Source organism: Typopeltis vanoorti, chromosome 15 (genome assembly GCF_054136105.1).
Source record: "Typopeltis vanoorti isolate ZY-2024b chromosome 15, IOZ_Tvanoo_1.0, whole genome shotgun sequence".
Taxonomy (NCBI): Eukaryota; Metazoa; Arthropoda; class Arachnida; order Uropygi; family Thelyphonidae; genus Typopeltis; species Typopeltis vanoorti.
In genome coordinates, this window is record NC_143563.1 from 71,980,094 (window position 1) to 71,998,102 (window position 18,009).

At 34.2% G+C, this 18,009-nt stretch overlaps 1 protein-coding gene across 1 annotated transcript in view; it reads left to right on the forward strand.

The window, feature by feature from the left end:
* Positions 1–14,742, forward strand: part of LOC150098877 (glycine receptor subunit alpha-2-like) — a 108,497-nt gene extending 93,755 nt beyond the window's left edge. The window contains exons 3-8 of the mRNA XM_090405282.1: positions 2,274–2,341; positions 2,508–2,731; positions 2,828–2,910; positions 6,649–6,783; positions 9,533–9,897; positions 13,629–14,742. Of these exons, the coding sequence (XP_090261408.1) occupies positions 2,274–2,341; positions 2,508–2,731; positions 2,828–2,910; positions 6,649–6,783; positions 9,533–9,897; positions 13,629–13,799 (1,046 nt within the window). The 3' untranslated portion in view covers positions 13,800–14,742. The remainder of the gene's footprint in view (positions 1–2,273; positions 2,342–2,507; positions 2,732–2,827; positions 2,911–6,648; positions 6,784–9,532; positions 9,898–13,628) is intronic.
* Positions 14,743–18,009: the final 3,267 nt, after the last annotated feature.

Genomic DNA, 18,009 nt, shown 5'->3' on the forward strand with positions numbered 1-18,009 from the left:
CGTAGGCTTCTGTAGAGTGTGGACATATTAGAAATGTTTTTTTTTTTTGCCGGTAATCTATCCGAAAGAAACAGATGGAATAGAAATAATTGATTCACTACTCAGATAGTTTCGCAAAAAAGTTTCACATCATCAGGAGAATTCGGCGAATAAACTAAAAAACAAAATAAAACAGGTAACAGTTAATATACGTAAAAGAAATATTTGAATATGAATAACAAACACAATGCACGCATTTGCTATGACGTTGTTTGTTGGTCCGTGGACTGTAGTACACTACTGGTAATTACGTGCGTGTCGTGTTTAATTAGAGAAGACCAGATTTAATGTAAAAATCATCTCTTTTTTGTTATAATACTGTAGAGATTTCATCATTTCAGTTTATAGACTTATTTCTCCTAAGGATGTGAAAGCTATTTCATGAATTCCATTCCATCCGTTTTTTTTTTTTTTTTTCAGATGAAAAAATGTCACAAAATATTTCTGAAATTAATCAAATTTTAATATAAAATAAAAGGTATATTTGATATTTTGAAATATTTATTTTAATAGATGCCTTTTAAAGACTTTCTTAAAACTTTTTTAAAGAATCTTTAAAAACGTATAGAAAATAAAAGATTACAAAACGGATCCCAAAGAAGACCGAAATCTAGGTGGATTGACACAGAAGTGCCTTAGAAGCCAAATATAAGATCTGAAAATACTGAAAACGCGAAATATAAGACTAATTTGAAAGACATTTGTTGATAAAAAATGTAGTATTGGTGTAAACGTATATAGTGGTATCATAGCATCTTGTATACTGATTACGGGAAAATGAGGGATTAAATATAGAATTGTATTAGCCTGGAAATGTACCGAACAAAGAAGCCTGTAAAATAATTATGAGAGAAAGACAGCGTACATCCATAAGACAACAATGTACAATCAAAGCAAACGCTTCAGACATAAAAAAACAACAACTAAAATCAATATTTTTCGCATGTTTCATGTCATACTCCTATGTGATCTCCAGTTTATACAAATATGCATGTAAGATTTTATTTCGTACAACAATAACACCGGGCACATTATTCTTCAGAAGAAATAAATGAATTCTTAGAAGATAATTGAGATCAATGTTCTCGGCATAATATAGTTTACCTTCGTTAAATATTATTCACCTAAGAATTACAGCTGCGTATACCGCAAAATATGAAGAATAGTCCCCGAGGGATGAATAAATGGATATTTTCTGCAATTTAAATTTCTGAAAGGGGAAGAATGCATTTGTACAGACTGCATTCTTCTGCGGATCCATTTAAAAGTTAAAAAAAATAATGCAATGAAAAAGAAAATACAAAACGGACATGCGGAAGAAGCTTTTAGAGAGAAGGTGGGGTGGGAGGGCTTCAGTCAGACCCAAATGCTTTCTTAAAATTCCATTTTAAGATTTTTTATGGAAAGATTTATTCGCTTTGATGGATCTCAAGAAATGGTTGTGCAATTTTATAAAAAACTGTTGTTTGTTAAATGTACAAAACTTGAAATGCAAATCTCTAAAACTATTATGAAATAAAAGAGGCATTTGCGAATAAAATATCCTTTAGTAATATTATTAAATTCACTTTCGAAAGAAAAACCTAAATCTTTTGTGTGGCTCGGAGTTCAAACTCCTACAATTCGCTTGTTGTTAAACTCGTAGACATTCATATAAAGATCACAAGGAGTGCATATTGTATTCCATATGATTTTTACATCCCCGTAGAACAGTTATAAGCATGAGGGGCAATTTACGTCAGAAAAACCTGAGTATGAACCTCCTCCCCAAGTACTCCAGGAACTCTCATAACATTTTCTGAAAATCGGTTTTTCAACCTAAAAAGCAGGCAAACCAACCGGGGGATATACTCAATTAACAGACATGATTAATTACGATATATCCCACTATTTTTGGTTTAATAATTTTAAAACCTTACGGACATTGCAAAAAGGAACTCGCATAAATACGATGTTCTAAAACACACCTGGGTAACTCGTATTAGTAGAGCGTACGCACGCATGCACACAGTAAATCTCAAATAAATTATTCACTGCATTAGTTTGCCATCCATAGAATACTGTTCTACCTCGTGTATTGGATAAATAATACCACGTTATCACAGAGGCCTTAGAAAACTATTAGACTATGTATTGTTAAAATGGGTAATGACTTATAACAAATTAAATATTTTTAAAACAGTTTTTCTTTTAAACATATTCTGAATATACGTTTTTTTTTCTTTTGCCTGTAGGGGTACCCACAGTAGTATCTTGCGAGATCTACATACGCAGTATTGGTTCTATCAACCCTACCACTATGGTAAGTGAATAGATTTTTGAGTTGTGTTCATTTCCAAATGCTAACCTTCGTCAAAGAGTGATGAAACGGTTGCTATGGTTACGCCAAACGTTTTTATATTTGAACTCTTTGCACGTTTCTTGCATTTTTTTGATTTCCATTTATTCGTGATACTTTTTTCTTAAAGGATTATGAGGTAGACTTATACCTCCGTCAGAGCTGGCACGACGAGCGGTTAAAGAAATCAACCTTGTCCAGACCTCTTGACCTCAACGATCCTATGTTAGTTCAAAGGATTTGGAAACCTGACGTATTTTTTGCTAATGCTAAACGTGCCGATTTCCAATACGTCACTGTTCCAAATGTCCTAGTTAGGATTAATCCATCGGGAGACATTCTATACATGCTCAGGTAAGAATATCTCGATCAATGCTTTATACATGCAAATTGTATGTGGTTATGGACAAATCCTCTTTCTCTAACACAAAATTGTTTTTATGAATCCAGGTTGAAGCTGAGATTTTCCTGTATGATGGATCTTTATCGATATCCAATGGACTCTCAAGTGTGCACAATAGAATTGGCATCGTGTAAGTTTACCGTTTATTTAGACGTAATTAAATTCACTATAGCAACAACCCCTCCATGGTTGCCATAACAACCATTGGTAGTATCCAGTTGATAGAGCAATTACTTTAAGCTGCGATGGCGAACCACTGGTTAAGTTTGACATCGGTTAGGATTTCCATTAGTATCACGTGATTGAATGCTTGTGTGCCGGCAGCAGTTGAACTCCCACTTCTTAATGTGCACGCAGTTCGATGAAACATTTTTTAAAAATTGTTTGGATTGTTTTTACATCGAAAATTAAAAAAAAAAAAAAGAAGTGGATAGCGTACTGGTTCTCCAACCAACAGGCTATTGTTGTTTCAAATCCTGCCATTGACATAGATTTTATGATTGTCTTTAGGTGCACGATAGATTTCGCTGCTCCCTCTGTTTATATCCTGTTTATTGGAGCCTTAACTGGCTTGAAAAAATCGTTAAACTAATGCATTCACAATAATTCACTGGACAAAGCAAATCCTAAACTCCCTTTGGTTCATAACAAAAACTATTCAGTGAAAAAAAAATTATTAAAAAAAATGTTTTATTTAATTTTTTATTGAAAGATACATTAATTTATTAGGATCACAAAAAAATCACATGGTTTTGTGATCAGAACCTCATTGGTTCTGATTACCGTTAAAATGCACTGCCTATCATACTAATAACTGCACGCTTCATTTCAATCTCAAATACGCATGCGCAAAAGCAATTCTGGGCTCATGTATCAGACGCAATGTATCTGTAGTAGCTTAGTATGTGCTTGCCGACTTTAAACAGAGTGGAAAGCTGTTGTTAATGATCCGAACTAAATTGATTCCCAATAAAATATTTTTTAAGGTCGTATTGGATGGACAAGAGATATTGACTTTGTAGTGATCAATGCGTAATTTACTGGTGAGACCAGTAATTCACACAATAGCAGCTAGAGATAGTTTACGATGTGCATTTTCTGTGTTGTGTAATGCTTACCGAAGAGAATATTTACGCGATAAAAGCTGGTTTCATTAATTGTGGAACATGGCAAATAATAGAAATGATTGAGTACTTTTTTCGAATGATTAACTTACAATTTCGTGTTATTATACAATAAGCGTGAATAAAAAAGAATACTGGGTTTACAGACCCTATTTCAATATTTAAAATGCCTTTAAAAATTTGGTTTTTCATGTTATTTGAGCTTATATCTTGCTTAACAATCTAAGGATCAAATAATACTGTTAAAAAAAAAAAAAAAAAAAAAAAGATCTAACACTAACTGGTTTTGTAATCTTCAGATATTATTATTTTTTCTATTTAAAATTGCCTAAATGTACCATCTGACGTTTTAGACAGTTATAAAATATATTTCGGTTAACTTACTTATTCATATTAAGTTCTCGTGTTATTTCCTTTTAAAGCCATATATTAAATTAAATGGTACACTAATTGAAAATCATAGAGGTTATATATATTTATATTTATATTTATTTAATGTTAATTCAGAAAGATCGTCAATATGATGGTCAGGTAACCAGACTCAACTTTCATGAAAACAAAACAAAAATAGCATTAATGTCATTATTATAATTTATATACAAATTTAAAAAAGGGTTGTCGACATAATCTAATTAAACTCTGAAATAAAAGGGAAGTTTGCACTTTTATACTAATTATCAAAATATATATTTTACTTTATAATGAATCTTATTGTAATTTATATATTTATTTTAGGATAAGAACCAAATAAATGTAAAAAAACTAGTTACGCAACGTAATTTGTTTTAAAATATGGAAGTAAGGTTTAAAAATCTGCACAAGCATGCTATTGGTTTATTTCACATTACGTCATTCAGTGTTGCTAGGCAAATAAGAAAATGCAGATGGTGAATTTGTTTAAGTTATATTACTGTGTAGGTATTGTGCGGTGTTCAAAAACTCATAAATGATTTATAACATGGGATTTCCATAGTAGGAATTTAAATATAAGAAATTGTCAACATTTTATTGTTTTTGAAGACGATATTTTTGTAGTTTTTATTCTGTTGCACTGAGCGCCCTCTGCCTTGAAATCAGTTCGTTACTTATAGCCTTTTTAAATATTAATAAAAAAAACCAACAAAAAGACTGCGTCATCTATATATATTAGAAGTCTGCGAATCTTTCAACATCGTTTTTTTTCTCTTTTTTTTTCTGCTTGAGTGATTAACCTTTGCAGATAAGATATCACTTTATCTATTAAGCTTTGAAACTCTTAGACCAAGTCGAAGTAAGCGAAATAATTAATGATGTTCGTGGTAATTTAATTTTAACTGCTGTCAGAAGGAACTCCCAATTAATATTCAAGAAAGTGCTCATTTCACAATCATTCATTAGCAGACTGGATTTTATTTTTCTCTAATTGAAGTACAGAAAGAAAAATCATCATTAAAAACCATCAGTGTGTGAAAACACGGTCTAATACGTGTGTGCTTTTGTGTTAGAGACATCCCTGACCTGATAGACGTGTAATATATTTGAAGATAAATTACATCTGTCTAACCCGATTCGTAATTGTTTAAATAGAGCGATAAATAATTCCTTTATCTTTCATCCATTGCTACTTTCAGCGGAAATAAGATTTTTTTTTTTTAAATTACATTTTAGTACAAATTCGTGATAGCAAAAAGTTTTCTATGTTTAAACAATTTTCTAAGTTCGGACATATTCTTCTATTTATATTAATTACAAAATCACTTCCAGTAGGCAACTACGCTGATTACGTCAGTAAAACTATAACGCAGAAATATCAGTTCGTAAGTCGATCGTCTTAAGTAGCCTATTCAAACAAGACATGTTCTTATAAGGACTGGCTTAAAGGGGCGAAGCAAGAATGCTTTTCATATTTCCCGTTATCTATAGAGGACAGTGTAAGAATAGGGTGTTATTGACCTATATAAAACTCTGATCATGGCAGGAGGGTAACAGCAATGGCCGATCCTCAATTAGAACTTCATTGGCGACAGCATTGCCATCCATCCCCCACCCTGGATACCCATTTTAGTCGCCTAAGATATGTATGTTCTAAAAAGAACTGGGCGATGGACTGAGTCCGCAACCCTTTATCCCGTCATGTGAATGAAGAAAATCTGTGTGGATGGGGTGTTATTGAGCTAAAAGCTGTAGTCACGGCTAGGTAATGGCAATAGCCGAGCCTCAGTTAAAACTTCATTGGCTACAGCATTGCCATCCGCTACCCTGGAAGTCAAAAAAGGACTGGGTGATCTTCTAACCCACATTTCTAGATATGTAGATCCTTATAAGGACTGGCTTAAAGGGGCGAAGCAAGAATGCTTTTCATCTTCCCCGTTATCTGTACAGGACAGTATAGGGATAAGGTGTTATTGAGCTATTAAAGCTCTGATCATGGCAGGAGGGTAACAGTAATAACAGTAATAGCCGAGCCTGAATCAGAACTTCATTGGCTACAGCACTGCCATCCATTACCCTCCTAGGGTTTTAATCACCGCATCTCACGGTCGATTTTCGCCGGTCGATCCTATATCCTAGATATACATATTTAATATCATTTTCATAGTAAAAACGAATAGGTGTATAATAACAATCCACTATAACCTAAAACCTATACAATATTCTCTTATTAAATATTCCTATATTAGAATAGATGGTTTGTTCTAAGAGCTGCAATATTGATGTTTATGGTAATTACCAAGAAGGAAATTTTGTTTATTTATTTTCTCTAGTTTCGAAAACCATCGATGAATTGCACTTGAAATGGATCGATGGAAATCCTGTAATGCTATACGAAAACCTGAAACTTCCCCAATTTGAGATCGAAAATATCGACACATCACTTTGCAGGGAAAAATTCCATATAGGTGAGTGAAAGGCAAACTTCATAACAATCCCTTCTGTTTATAAATTTCTTACGACTGATCACGTGCTTTTTCTGGCGGTTTTTGTAATTAAAAGATGTCAGCATACAAGAGTAATTTGTTTGCCAAATATGATTCACTAAATGATATTTTGGGAGTTCATATCTCTCATCATCGGCCTTTGGAGTATAAAGAGCTTGTCAACATAATCCCCATCAGAACTACCCGAGGACAATAGGATCCCTACCAAGCGCAGCATAAGCCTTTAGCTGTTCTGGAGTGGCTGTAGTTGAGTCCCCCCCCCCCATTTGAAAACTATGTTGCTGAAATCAGATCGCCCCCACTAGAAAACTGGAATACCAGTTCCCCTAGTTTGTCTATTGCCGACAGGAGTTTCTCTAAGGTCTCTGGGGGTCCTGTAAAGGATCTTATTATTATTGCTTCACCTTTTATGCTGCGCTTGGTAGGGATCCTATTGTCCTCGGGTAGTTCTGATGGGGATTATGTTGACCGTTTTTGGTTTTTTTTGGTATCTCCTCCTTCTAGGTCTTTGGGCGTTTTGTTTCAGCGCTACTGATTTCCATTTCTTCCTCTGTTCCGTCTTCTCCGGTTGTTTCTGCAGTCTCACTGATAGGAGCTTCTTCTTTGTTTTCCCTAGTGAAGTTTTCTTGACGGCGAAAGGTGGGGGTGTGGGTTGAAGGAGTGGGAAATCTTCTTGCTCTGTGGTTTCGGACCCTGTCTACTAGTATGGTTAAAGCTGGTTTGATAGCTCCTCCCATCCTTCCCGCATGGGTTCTGTGTGGGCAGGTGTCTACTTTGTGATCCTTGTTTCCCCATTTTATTCAGGATGACTGACACTGTTCAAGGGCATGCCCTGCTACCAGGCAGTTTCTGCATTTATTTTTTGAGCAGTCTGCACCCAGATGTCCGAATGATCCGCATCTAAAACATTGCCTTCTAACTCCAGAGTAATTAATCATTACCCTAGCGGAACCCATGAAAACAAAGTTGGGGACAGGTGATTTCATCTCCATGGACATTATCACTTCTCCAGACTTCCAATCTTACGTCACCCCGCTTTGAAAACACATGACGAATAACTTCGTTGCCGTTTTCGATGTATTCTAGCGGGGATCTGTCGATCTTTAAATTTCTCATGATACTCCCTATCATGACGGGATAAAATTTTTCACCTCCGCATTCGAAATCTTCAAGTAGTTTATTTCGAGTTTCTATGTCCTTCACCACCACTTAGTATCTACCTCCCTGATAAGGAGTAAAACCATATATACATTCCGATCCTACACAGGCTATTAGAGCCTTCGTGACAGAACGTTTTTCCACCTTTGAGTCAATTTCAAAACCCAAGGGTTTTGAATCTGGGCTGAAACGATGCCATGATTAGAACTAAAAAAAGAAAAAGAACCAGCAACACGCAACAACTAAAATGTAACGCAAAGTCCAAAATGGATGGGCATTCAAAACGCCAAGCGCTTCCCCGTCAGCAGAAATCTCCTACTAGAGGCGGAAGACTGACACCAGTCGAGAAAAAAAAAACAAAAAGGGAAACAAGAACCAGTAAAACTATAAAAAAGTAACGATAAATATAAACGATTGCTCTTGCAGGGGACTGGGCCTCGAACAGATACTACACTTTGATCTTAACCAAAACGCTAAGAAGCTCTTTGCATCAATATATATTATTAGTCCTTAATAATATATATTGTTAAGCCAGTCCTATTATTAGGACTAGAAAGACCGTCCATCTCAGCGTTGGTTCCACTCAGTGACGGGCTTCCCCACCTCCGAGCGAACCGCTCATATTCCGAAGAGAAGCATTCACCGACAAAGCCCCTCACCGGGCCGTGCCGGAAAACACTTTCCCCGGAGACTCAACTTGATCCCTTAAGGCAAAAACCTTAAGAGAGCGAACTAATCACCGCATCTCACGGTCGATTCATAAGCCTCACCTGTACAGAACACCGATTTTGGTCTACTGTGCATTGTGCGCAGAAGAACGATTCTAATCTACTGCTCATCATGTGAAGAAGATCGATTTTGGTCTACTGCGCATCATGTGAAAGAAATTTACAGAATAATCGATTACAACCTCCTCCTCAATATCAATATATATATATAATAATTTATAGTCCTTATAAGGACTGGCTTAAAGGGGCGAAGCAAGAATGCTTTTCATATTCCCCGTTATCTGTAGAGGACAGTGTAGGGATAAGGTGTTATTGAGCTATTAATTAAAGCTCTGATCATGGCAGGAGGGTAACAGCAATAGCCGAGCCTCAGTTAGAACTTCATTGGCTACAGCATTGCTATCCATTACCCTCCAAGGGTATTGGATTGAAAATCAATCACCGCATCTCACGGTCGATTGATTTTCTCCTCAGGTTTTATATAATAATTAAAATAACTATTAAATTTAATATCATTTTCATATTAAAAATAAAAACGTGTATAAAAATAATATCTTATATCCTAAAGATAAATTAAAATTTTGATAGTTTTAATAGTTTTTAGAGTAAATTATAATATATACACAATAATTTATTAAAGTTTCTTATATATTATCAAAAATTATTAATTTAAAAAGTCACTCCTGTCGGAATTCATCAAAAGAATTAACTTGTTTCAAATTATTTTATTATTTCAAAATAAAAGTAGAAGATCTCGAAATTTCATTCCTTACCGATAAAAGATAAGAAGTCTTTTAACCTCTTCGTTGATTTTAATTATTTAGGCGAATATAGTTGTTTGACGGTAGAGATCTATCTACGTCGTTCTGTGGGTTACCATCTAGTTCAATCCTATCTTCCGACGATTCTCATTGTAGTCATCTCCTGGGTTTCCTTCTGGCTCGATGTGAATGCTATCCCCGCAAGAATAACCCTCGGAGTTACCACTTTATTGACCATCTCATCGAAAGGAGCAGGGATACAAAGCAACCTACCGCCAGTATCTTACGTCAAAGCCATCGATGTGTGGATGGGAGCTTGCACCACGTTTATCTTTGCTGCACTGCTAGAATTCACTTTGGTCAACTATCTGTGGAGAAAGAAAACGGCAGAAGATCCGTCAGCTAAAACGGGCCCTTCACTTAAATCGGTAAGTATAATGCACTATAGAGTGTACTAAAAGAACTATATCAGGATTAAAAATAAATTTAATATGTATTTTGCCATTAGAATATAATCAGGTGTAGGACTGGATAAAATACGTAACTCAATTGTCCTCTTAGTTCTGATTCACTTCACTGCTGATAAAACTATGCGTGATTCTCTCTATTATGATGGATAGAAATTATACCAGCAAACAACCAAATTAAATGAAAAAAAAATAGATCTTTTAAAGAATGCGAATTAGTGAGACTAAGTGAAAATCAATATTTCTACGACATTCTCCAGATCATCGCTTGCTTTTCATAATGGTTGTGTTGTATTTGAACAACAAAATCATCGGGCTCTGAAATATCCCAACAAATAATTTCAAATATTAAAACTAACGAAATTTCTAAGATCAACACGGTAGAACTGATAGGGGAGATGCAAATTTGTGTTATAGGAATGGATTGTTCCTGGATAGAGAATAATGATGAGTCCCAAGGGATGCTCACTACCTTAGAATTACTTCAGAATACTTCGTCATACTAAAATTAAAAGAGAGAGAGAGAGAGAGAGATCTAAATGTGGTCATTGAGGATCTCATTACCCAGCACTTGATATTGGCATTCTGCCAAAAATACTCGCACAAACTTGAGATTTGTTAGTAAAGCGCGCTTGAGAAATTACAATTGCAAATCGCCTACTGGCTACTCCTGTTTTTATTATTCAAGAACGGAAATTAAAGTTCCTACGGGTGAACTGAACTACAAAGAATATGATTAGCACAGTGAGTAAATGTCAATTATATTGATAGATAGTTTTGTCGCCTGTTAAGTAGGCCACTCTCTTTGTAATCAGAATCGATAGTCGAAGGCCATTTGTTATACCAATGTATACACACACTCATTTAATGTAAGGTATGGAGTGTGAAAATATATTATTGTTAACGTGTGAAAGGATTTTTTTTAAAATAGAACACACATTGTGTTCTATTATCGTCTGTGACGTATGAAAGATAGTGTTTTAGACTTCAGAGTGGCAATTAAATGTTTTAATTATAAAATTATTCGGATTCTATTAGTTGATATCATATCAAGTCCTTATGATAACTTTTTTTTAACAATCCTAATTTCACTGTCAGTTTAGAAACTTATTATTCCTGTGTCAAATAAAGATCCGTAAATTGGTAATAAAAAAAAAAATCTAAAAGAGAATATCGCAAATGGAATTACACCAATTCTAGACTGTTGGGCTGTATTTTGCCCGGTTTGTCTTTTGTTGTTACTAACAATTCACGAACAATACACTTGTTTATGTATTGTTGTTACTGACTATGCTATTGTGGACGTGTGAACAAGAATAGTCGTCCGTAATATTGTTAATTTATTTATTGTAAGTCTGGAAAGAGGAGTGCTAGACAAATATCGTATAAATGCTTGTCTTGGAGATTCTTTCGTTCTTTCTATTATTACACTTGAATATATATACTGTTTATATATTTACACTTGAATATATATACTGTTTATATATTTACACTTCAATATATATCTACCAGACACGTAAATGTTTTTTAAAAAATCATATTTTAAACTCTATTCAACTATACAGTATACGCACAGAAGTATTATCAGTGTAAAAGCGTACTAGTTACAGTAAACTCTATAGCAGTATACAAACTCATTAAAAAAAAAAAAAAAGACTTCTCTAATGTTATGACCAGAAGACGGTAGTTGGCAGACTTGCTAGACTTCATAATGGTAATTAAATTGTCGGGTTTTCCCCACAAGAAAACTGTTGCCACCGGATGCACCTATGAATATTCATTATTAATATTCTACCATCAACGAGAGGATTGAAATATATGCGTAATTATGGGGTTCTAGTTTGGAGAGAAAAGAAAAAAAAATAGGATAGGAAAGTACTTTAACGTCACAACTAAGTGGCATTGTTGAAGTCAACAATAAAAATATTTCCACGTTTCCGTTGTCATGGTAACGTGATTCGAGACAACCAAGATGGAAGAAAAAAATGACGAATAGTAGGAAATTCTTACAGTTTGAGTTTCAAATGCTTACATTAATCAAATTGTTTTGCTAATCTCATCCCGAAGTAGTTTAAAAGGTTCTCTTGTGTGTGTACTTTCGCGAACGTATTTTTGTACGACGCATGTGTAGAAAAATTCCGCTTCTAGTATGAAGTAAGCAAAGTTTTCTCGGGTTAGAAATGCGTAAGGCGAACACCTGTGAACCAACATCTGCATGCAGGATTTACCCACATGTTGCTCCCCCCCCCTCAGAAACGTATATTCATCCGTTACTTAATCATTACTAACGTGTAGATTAATTAATTTCACCTGAAATTATTAATTGGACCTTATTCAATTAACCGCGCAAGCTTAAAGCGTCATTTGGGTTTTCCATTTAAGTGAATTCAGTCGACTAATCGCTTTTATTAGCGTGAAATTAAAATAACGTTCGCCGCTTTACCATACTCTGCAGTTGAATGCGAACAACTCCTTTGTTTTCTTTCGTAAATGATCGCACAAACTGCGGTGAAGAAGGTCAACAAAAGAATAAGTATTATTCTAACCTCCCTTACCTGCATACGTTAATGTGAAACCACCATTTCTAATCGATCCTTACGTTTCGGAAGAAAATTGACCGTATATTGTAAACGATTTAATTTTCTCATTATAATCTTTATCCTCTGCCTTCAATTTCATCTTTCCTTCATCTCCTATATCTTAACATCTTTTTTTAAATTTCACTCACCATCCCGTGAATTTCCATCTTCATCCCTTATATTTTCATTTCCCGTATCTTTCTAAAATTTTTAGAAAGATACGGGAAATGAAATTTGAATTCTCATCATCATCCTATATTTGTCTTGAATGGGTTCGAATCCCGTATGGAGGTGAAAATTTTATTCCCACAAAACAGGCCAATCGACCAAAGAACACACGCCATTTATAAATATAACACGCGTGCTTCATAACCTTACTTGCTACAGTCGTAAATAGAAAAATCTTTCAAACCCACCGATTACATTGATAATAAATACCATCCTACTACAACAATATCAACATTACTCAGCTTATATCTAATTTAACTTTGTCCAACTACTGTTGATCCTCTCCATTTCTTAATGTCCGGTCTAATTACTGTATTGTACACGTACTTTATTCTTACTTTCATGAATATATTGTGAAATCACAGTACGTGATAGGTATACAAGAGGGAAAAGCATGAAGGGATGTCGCTAACCATTTTATTTTCATGTTTTATATCTTAGATTATCTTGTAAATTATTCTGATGTATATTCTACATGTATTGAACGAATGTGTCTGTAATGTCTAATTTATTTAATTAAATATATCTCTGATAAAATCGATCGAAAAAAAATTTGAATGCTGTCACAAGTAATCGTCTCTAAAAATTATAATGCAAAGCATGTAAGATACAACCTGCGTAGACTTTTTTTTTTTTATCACATCTTCATAAACCTTCCAGATATGTTCGCTATCAGAAGGAAGTGTAATAAGGTGATTGATGTTAGCGTCTCTAGTTCGTAAGTTGATTTCAAATGGCCTTGGAGTCACCTTATTAAGTTATGGATATGAAACGTGCGCTTTTGTCTACGTCATATATACGAGAGTTCTTGTTTATCGATGTGTGTGTTCATTTCTGAATTTTCTAGTAATATAAACTTATACGACATTTTTTTTTATTTAACAGCCTTCCGTTGACACGGAAAAAGGAGAACTCGTCAATGCTTCGCCTCCAGCTCCGAAGACTCACGTCAACACAAAGATACAAGCCAAACGTATTGATCAGTTGTGTCGTATTGTATTTCCGAGTCTGTTCTTCCTTTTCAACTTAGTTTATTGGCTCTACTTTATGACCTAGTCTGAAAATAACGACCAGCTAAACCTTGGTACGAATTGAAATAACACAAAGCAGTGAGGTCATACATTAATACTATCTAGTAGAGGTGGAAATTGTGACGTAAGCATATCGCACTATGTGATGAGTATTGTTGTAACTTATCGATATGATTCGTTGTTGACAATAAGGTATTGTAGCTGTTTCATTTCCTGTTGTCAGTATACCGTAATCCCGTACAGGAAATTAATTATATCACAAAAGTGAAGGGTTAAAAAAAAAGGTGCAAACCTTGTGGATCTCATTAATATTTAGTTACCGTATCCATCACTTATTAATATTAAATAATAGAATAGAGTTCAGTGTGTAGTACAACAATCCCAATCCTGTTATTATCATATAAACTAGACTAATTTATAGACAGTACAGATAAAGCGATCCGTACGTTAATCCCAGATGTTATCTGCATGTTGTATAGTTTCATAAATATAAAAAATAAATTCAGTATTTATTTCGGAATTTAATATTTCTATATATATATATTAAGTATTTAAACACATAACTGTATGTAGTCTCAAGAAGAATTTTATATTCTTCATGAGACTACATAGAATTCATAGCTGTTAATCAAGAAATAGACGAACTATTCAAAAGTTTTTAATAAAGAAAATAAAACTATGAAATGTGGCCACTGTGATAGTACTTAATTATTGAAAATCCCTTTTATATAGGAATTTTTGAATATGGAAATGGAAATGTTATCTTTAAGAATGTGTAATTATATTCTTTAAGATGACAGTTCCTAAAGAATATTATTGTATTGCTTGTAAATATAAAAATATTTCGTCATATCTGATTACAAATACAAAAAAAATCATACTCGAAGAAATTTTATTCAAGTATATTTAATAAAATTCGAGTTTCCAAATATGTAATTAGTTTATAAATAAAGAATACGAAAACTTTACATTGTTGCTGGTTATTTTTATTCAGTAAAGTTATGTTGATTACACACTAAAACAACATTAACATTAAAAATGATTGTTGAATCATTCGTCTGATTAATAACAAAAATCTAAACCATGCCTATTTCTGAGTCATCATTGAAAGCTACAACAATGTTGTATATTTCACTCTCGTTTCACGTGAAATGGAACGTGATCGAAATCTACATGATGTAGTATCACTGACTGTTTATTCAATGTTCCGCTTGATAAAGCGAGCCAATAGGAATGCAGGAAATTTACTCATAAGGAAAACGCATTTATAAAAATATTATGGTAAGTATTATGAATTAATAATGCAGTCAAATATTATCTAGGAAGCAATTGAAATATTTATATTTAATGGCTTTGTCTTAATACTAACGAAAAAGAACATTTATATGGAATATGACGTCATTTGATAACGAGGAAAAAAGTTTTCGCAAATTCCGATGATGACTAATGATACAATCTATCAAAAATGAAGGCGAGTTCAGATTTAAAAATCAAACAAAATTCTCAAGGTCTCCTTTCACGCCTGTTACACGCGCAGGTCCCGATTGCAATGAGTGATTGCCTCATTCATTAATTTTCTCGTTTGAAATACATTAAGGAAAATGCGAATCCTTTTAAAACAAATCGCCAGGTGTCATTATTGAAAAAGAGATTAATATTTGTCTTCGAATGAAAAAGAGGGAAATAAAATTAAACTGTTTTCTTGCCACTGACAAAACAAAAATATTTTATTGCTTGAAATTCCGGAGGATTTTTTTTATGAAGTTTTTATTATTATTTTACTGGAAGAAGAATCGACTAAAATATGAATAAAAGAGAATTACAAGGAAAATAAGAAATCAAAGTTCGTAATCAACTATGACTTCCTGAAAACAGTTTGGAAAAAAAAAAAACTTTAAAATTGTCTTAGTATTACTAAGGTTTACAACTTCGAACTTCCGCAAGGTCTAAAGAGATTTTGAAGATTATTTTACAGAAAATGAAGCCTTATTAACAGGATTTTTTTTTACAGTAACTAGTGCACAGTTTAATCCTCTTACAATTGCTGGATAATAATACTGCAAACTACATTGGTCAACTTTGGTGAATCTTAGATATATTTTCACAAGCGTCCCAACTCCAGATGAACAACTATAAAGAAATAAAGACAAAAATGAAATCTTTTTTACGAGATATTTTGATGAAAAAGGAAGAATAAACTATACGCCGAACCAGCCAGAAACACACACACGCACAATTAATATATAGGGTGGCCCATGAGGGGCTTAAACATTTAATAACTTATTAATTATTTCTATTTCGTTATAATGAATTACAGAACCTGGTGATTTTATGAATTACTCATAAATCCCTTTGTGGCTTACAGGCTACCCCGTAGAATACGCTGACTCGTAGAGTTAGTTGCTTCAACCGTAAATCCAGAGTAGACAAAACCAACCACCAAATCACTTCCTGCGTGTCTTATCCTTGTAGTCCTTATAAGGACTGGCTTAAAGGGGCGAAGCAAGAATGCTTTTCATCTTCCCCGTTATCCGTAGAGGACAGTGTAGGGATAAGGTGTCATTGAGCTATTAAAGCTCTGATCATGGCAGGAGGGTAACAGCAATAGCCGAGCCTCAGTTTGAACTTCATTGGCTATTGAAGTTCAAAATATATATATATAGTTGTTCAAAATTATTTGAACAACTATATATATATATATTATTGGATTGAATGAATCAATCACCGACTGTTTAAGTAAAGGTGATATCTCATCTCAAAAAATCGGACGATCTCTAGGCCACTCCATAGTGGGCGAAAGACGGTCCTAATCTCAGCGTTGGTTGCACTCAGTGACGGGCTCCCCGACCACCGAGCAGAACCGCTCAAATTCCGAAGAAAATAATTCACCGACAAAGCCCCTCAGCGGGCCGTGCCGGAGAACACCTTCCCCGGAGACTCAAAGTGCTCCCTTAAGGCAAAAACCCCAAGAGAGCGAACTCAAAAACTCATCGCCCAAGGGGGTAACAGCAACAGCCGAACCTCAGTTAAATTTCATTGGTACAGCATTGCATTGTTGCCATCCGTTACCCCCAAGGGCATTAATGAATCAATCACTGCATCTCACGGTCGATTGATTCAACACAATAATCTTCTGTGTGTCTTTTTTTTAAAGCTCTGATCATGGCAGGAGGGTAACAGCAATAGCCGAGCCTCAGTTAGAACTTCAATGGCTATAGCATTGCCATTCATTACCCTCCAAGGGGTATTGGATTGAATGAATCAATCACCACTGTGTGTCTATTTTAATAATTGGATTTTTGGACACAGAATTTTTATTTTATGTTATGGTTTGGAATCAAGTATATACCTAAATTTTAAAATAATTCATTTTAATTAAAAATAATTGGTGATTAAATAAAAAATATTATGGATCCATCAATATTTTATAGTCAAATTAACTTATTTCTTAATAATGTCCTATAAATGGGTCCGCCTTAAAATTATACCATATCATTTTTCTCATAGAAAACAAATCAGAATTTTGATGAATAATACAGCCTTATCATGTTAGTGAGGTAAATTTAAGATAAAGCCCACAAGAACGAATTTTAATGTCTGGATATTACAGTATATTAATTTAGCGGAATGGAAGTACTTTTGCCACTGCATATCCACTTAAAAGAAACTGATTTGATTCAATATGTACCGTGAAGCTTGGTAGTCAATCACGACAGTTTCCTACGGTGATTGACATAACCAAAAGGGCAGGGGGAGAGATAAAGTAATTCTAAAGCGGAAATTAACCCGACAGACGTCTACGTAATTGACGGAGGATGACCCGGTCGTTTTGCACTCTTTTGCAGAAGGATTGACTCAGTAAGTGGAATGGATGACAGAGAGAGAGAGAGAGAGAGAGAGATAGAAAGAAAAGTTCCACATTTCTCTAGTAACAGTATATTCTAAAATAAACAACTTTGTCTGCATATTCCAGGAAGAAAAGTGGTGAGTTTATTAAATGGTGTGAGCCTTCGATGGGAGTGATAACAGATTGCTTCGAGTGACAAGAAAAGCAACACTGAAATAAGTTAAAGAAAATATAAAAGTTTTCGTTCGTTTTAGATGTGTGTGTGTGTGTGTGTGTGTGTGTCTTTGACGAAATCGCTTAGCAAGAAAGAACGTAAGACAGAAGATTTATCGACGTGCACTATCGACTCCTTATAATCAAAGTTGAATGGCTACAGTCACAGCTGGGA